The 2,634-nt window shown below is 36.8% G+C and overlaps 1 protein-coding gene across 2 annotated transcripts; it reads left to right on the top strand.

Annotated features, from left to right (window-relative positions):
• Positions 1–30: 30 nt before the first annotated feature.
• On the top strand, positions 31–1,795 carry LOC119343972. 2 transcript variants are annotated; one of them, XM_037614656.1, is made up of 3 exons: positions 31–356; positions 433–1,290; positions 1,523–1,795. In XM_037614656.1, the coding sequence occupies exons 1-2, from the start codon at positions 121–123 to the stop codon at positions 1,283–1,285; spliced, it is 1,089 nt and encodes a 362-aa protein (XP_037470553.1). In that variant the 5' UTR covers positions 31–120; the 3' UTR covers positions 1,286–1,290; positions 1,523–1,795. The 2 variants fall into 2 exon arrangements, with proteins under 2 accessions (XP_037470553.1, XP_037470554.1); XM_037614657.1 differs by lacking the exon at positions 1,523–1,795 and having other exon boundaries at positions 433–951; positions 1,037–1,124.
• Positions 1,796–2,634: the final 839 nt, after the last annotated feature.

Genomic DNA, 2,634 nt, shown 5'->3' with positions numbered 1-2,634 from the left:
TAATTTTCTTCTTCCTTGTGTTTGTGTTTATGTAGGTATATAGGTAAGCTGAAGTCAAATGTCCGTAACAAAGCTCGTCCCGAAGGATCTATCGCTGAAGCATTTTTGGCAGATGAGTGCATGACATTCTGTTCAAGATATATTGTCGGTTTTGAGACCAAACATAACTTGCCCTCGCAGAACGAAGATAACGACGAGTGGGTTGGGCATCATGATATTGCACATGGATCAAGATTATTTCCACATTCTGGCAATCCACTTGGAAAGCCTAGGAATTATGTACTGAGCGGTGTGGCAAAAGTACAGGCACATAGATATGTCTTGTTCAATTGCTCTGATGTGAATTCATACCTTAGGTAATATCTCATGCTTATAAATTGTCTTAGTTACCCTTTTCCCCTACTTTACCTTTGTTTATGAATTACTTTGCAGGGCTCATGCTGATGAGATCACTAATGGACGCAATTTAAACCCTGATGTTGTCGAGAGGATTCAAAATGATAAGTTCCACGAATGGTTCCAAGCTCATCTAAGTGCCATATTTTGCATATACTATACACGTATCACTACATTTAGTTGTAATCAAATTCTAAATATTCAGATAAAGAAATTGGAGAAGGAAAATGGCATCCACAACATTGAAAAGGATATTAGATTGCTCGCCCGGGGCCCAGTTAATGCAGCCAAAAGATATTGCGCTTTCAACTCCCAAGGCTACCATTTTAGGCCTAAATGCTTGGATAAAGAGACACAAAATAGTGGAGTCATGGTAACTGCAAAAACTTCTAGTTATGCTTCAGCACATGATGCCAATCCTGTTTTACGTGATGTGACGTACTACGGGAGGGTAATTGATATTGTCGAGCTAAACTACTCTGGACAGTTTTCAGTGGTGTTGTTTAAATGTGAATGGGTTAATGTGTTCTCAGAAACAGGAATGAAAAAAGACAAGTACGGTTACACACTTGTCAACTTCTTACATCTAATACACAAAGGAGAAAAGATTGAGCATGAGCCTTTTATTTTCCCTAACCAGGCGAATCAAGTGTTCTATGTGGAAGATGAATTGAATCCAGGTTGGTCTGTGGTAATGAAGTTGCCAAAGCCTAGAGATGTATATGACTTAGGCAACTTGGAATGGGAAGCGCAGACAGAAAATGAGCCATTCCATGTTTCACAGCTTGGAGAGAGTTTGAAAATAAAGAACAATGAAGAACATTGGGTTAGAACAGACGTTGAGGGGACAATAGTGGATGCTAATAATGCTTCGAGCAACGAAGAATAACTGAGGTTAGTAGCAATATGTTCTTGTGTTTCCATATTCAATTTGCAAGATGTGTTTTTACCTCTAATATAATTTATTGTTCAATCTTTCTGTTCTTCAATTATGTTTTGTGCATTCTTTCTTTTATGTTGGGTTGACACTTCCATATCAAATATGAAATTTAGTGATAAAAGTAGCACATAATGTCTCTTCTATTTTCTTGTTCGTGTTTTGAATTATTTTGGCTGCATGCTACAGGTTCAGACTGCATGCTACATGGAGGCATGGAGGGGGTGGTCGGCTGTGTGCTTTGTGTTAGTACAAAACAGCCTACTCTTTTCTGCTTGCTGGCTTTCTGCTGACTACTTGACCAACTTGCTTGGTGATATACTGCTGTGTGAGACCATGTGTTGGTCAAAACATAGTATACTCTTATATTCATGCTTGGTAATTCGGTCAGCTGCGACACCACATGCTTGTTTGGAACATCATTTTGTACTTTGGTCAACAACAGTTCAAAATTGAGATACACGCAACTTCTTTGGAACTTTATTTTTGTATACATTGGATAACAATTTAGAATTGGCATACTCTTGCAGTGTTCAAAAATCTTGTTTTGCGATCACATGTTGCCACTTTTTTTAAAGTCTGAATCTATCCTGAAGCAGTATATATGTTTTAGTTTCTCTACATATAATTCTCTTGCTGATGATTAGATTAGATGATTAAAAGACTAGACTCTCATGTGCAAGATGAAAGTTCAATGTTGATTGAAGTCTTTTTCTCCAAAGGCTGAAGGCAGATTCTGTACCAAGTAGAAAGTTCAGTGTTCTACCAACGACACTCAGCTTTCTCATGATTTTTGCTCTTTGAACCCAGCTATCAAAATGCATTCAAATTTAGGTTTCATTATTCCAATTACACGAAATAGTATCTATTGAATATGTCTCCCTATCTGGACGAATTAGCATGAATTCTGGATCAGGGTGGTCCAACTAATAAAAAAGTCACAGATATAACATGTCAACATACAGTATACCTTTGATCGAAAACCGCTTCCCAAATACAACACGTCAACATACTTTTATACTTTATAATAAAAATACGGATCAATAAATCTTCAAAGCATATTAAATTAATTAAGTCCAAAATTACTTAAAAGTAGCTAGCACACCTTTTAATTTTAACAAATTTTGGTAGCAGAAAACATTTTTTTCCAATACCCAAAAGAGCTGCACATCTTTTATATTAAGATAAGAGAAAAAATATTTAAAGATTACGAACACACACACAGTACAAAGCACAAAACTTCGAGTTTGCACTCTCATCCAGTCTTAGAAAATAGGGTCATACGTACCCACGTAAAGGGA

Source organism: Triticum dicoccoides, unplaced genomic scaffold (genome assembly GCF_002162155.2).
Source record: "Triticum dicoccoides isolate Atlit2015 ecotype Zavitan unplaced genomic scaffold, WEW_v2.0 scaffold149200, whole genome shotgun sequence".
Taxonomy (NCBI): Eukaryota; Viridiplantae; Streptophyta; class Magnoliopsida; order Poales; family Poaceae; genus Triticum; species Triticum dicoccoides.
The sequence above is the reverse complement of the archived record's forward strand: the minus strand, read 5'-3'. Positions and strand labels throughout refer to the sequence as shown.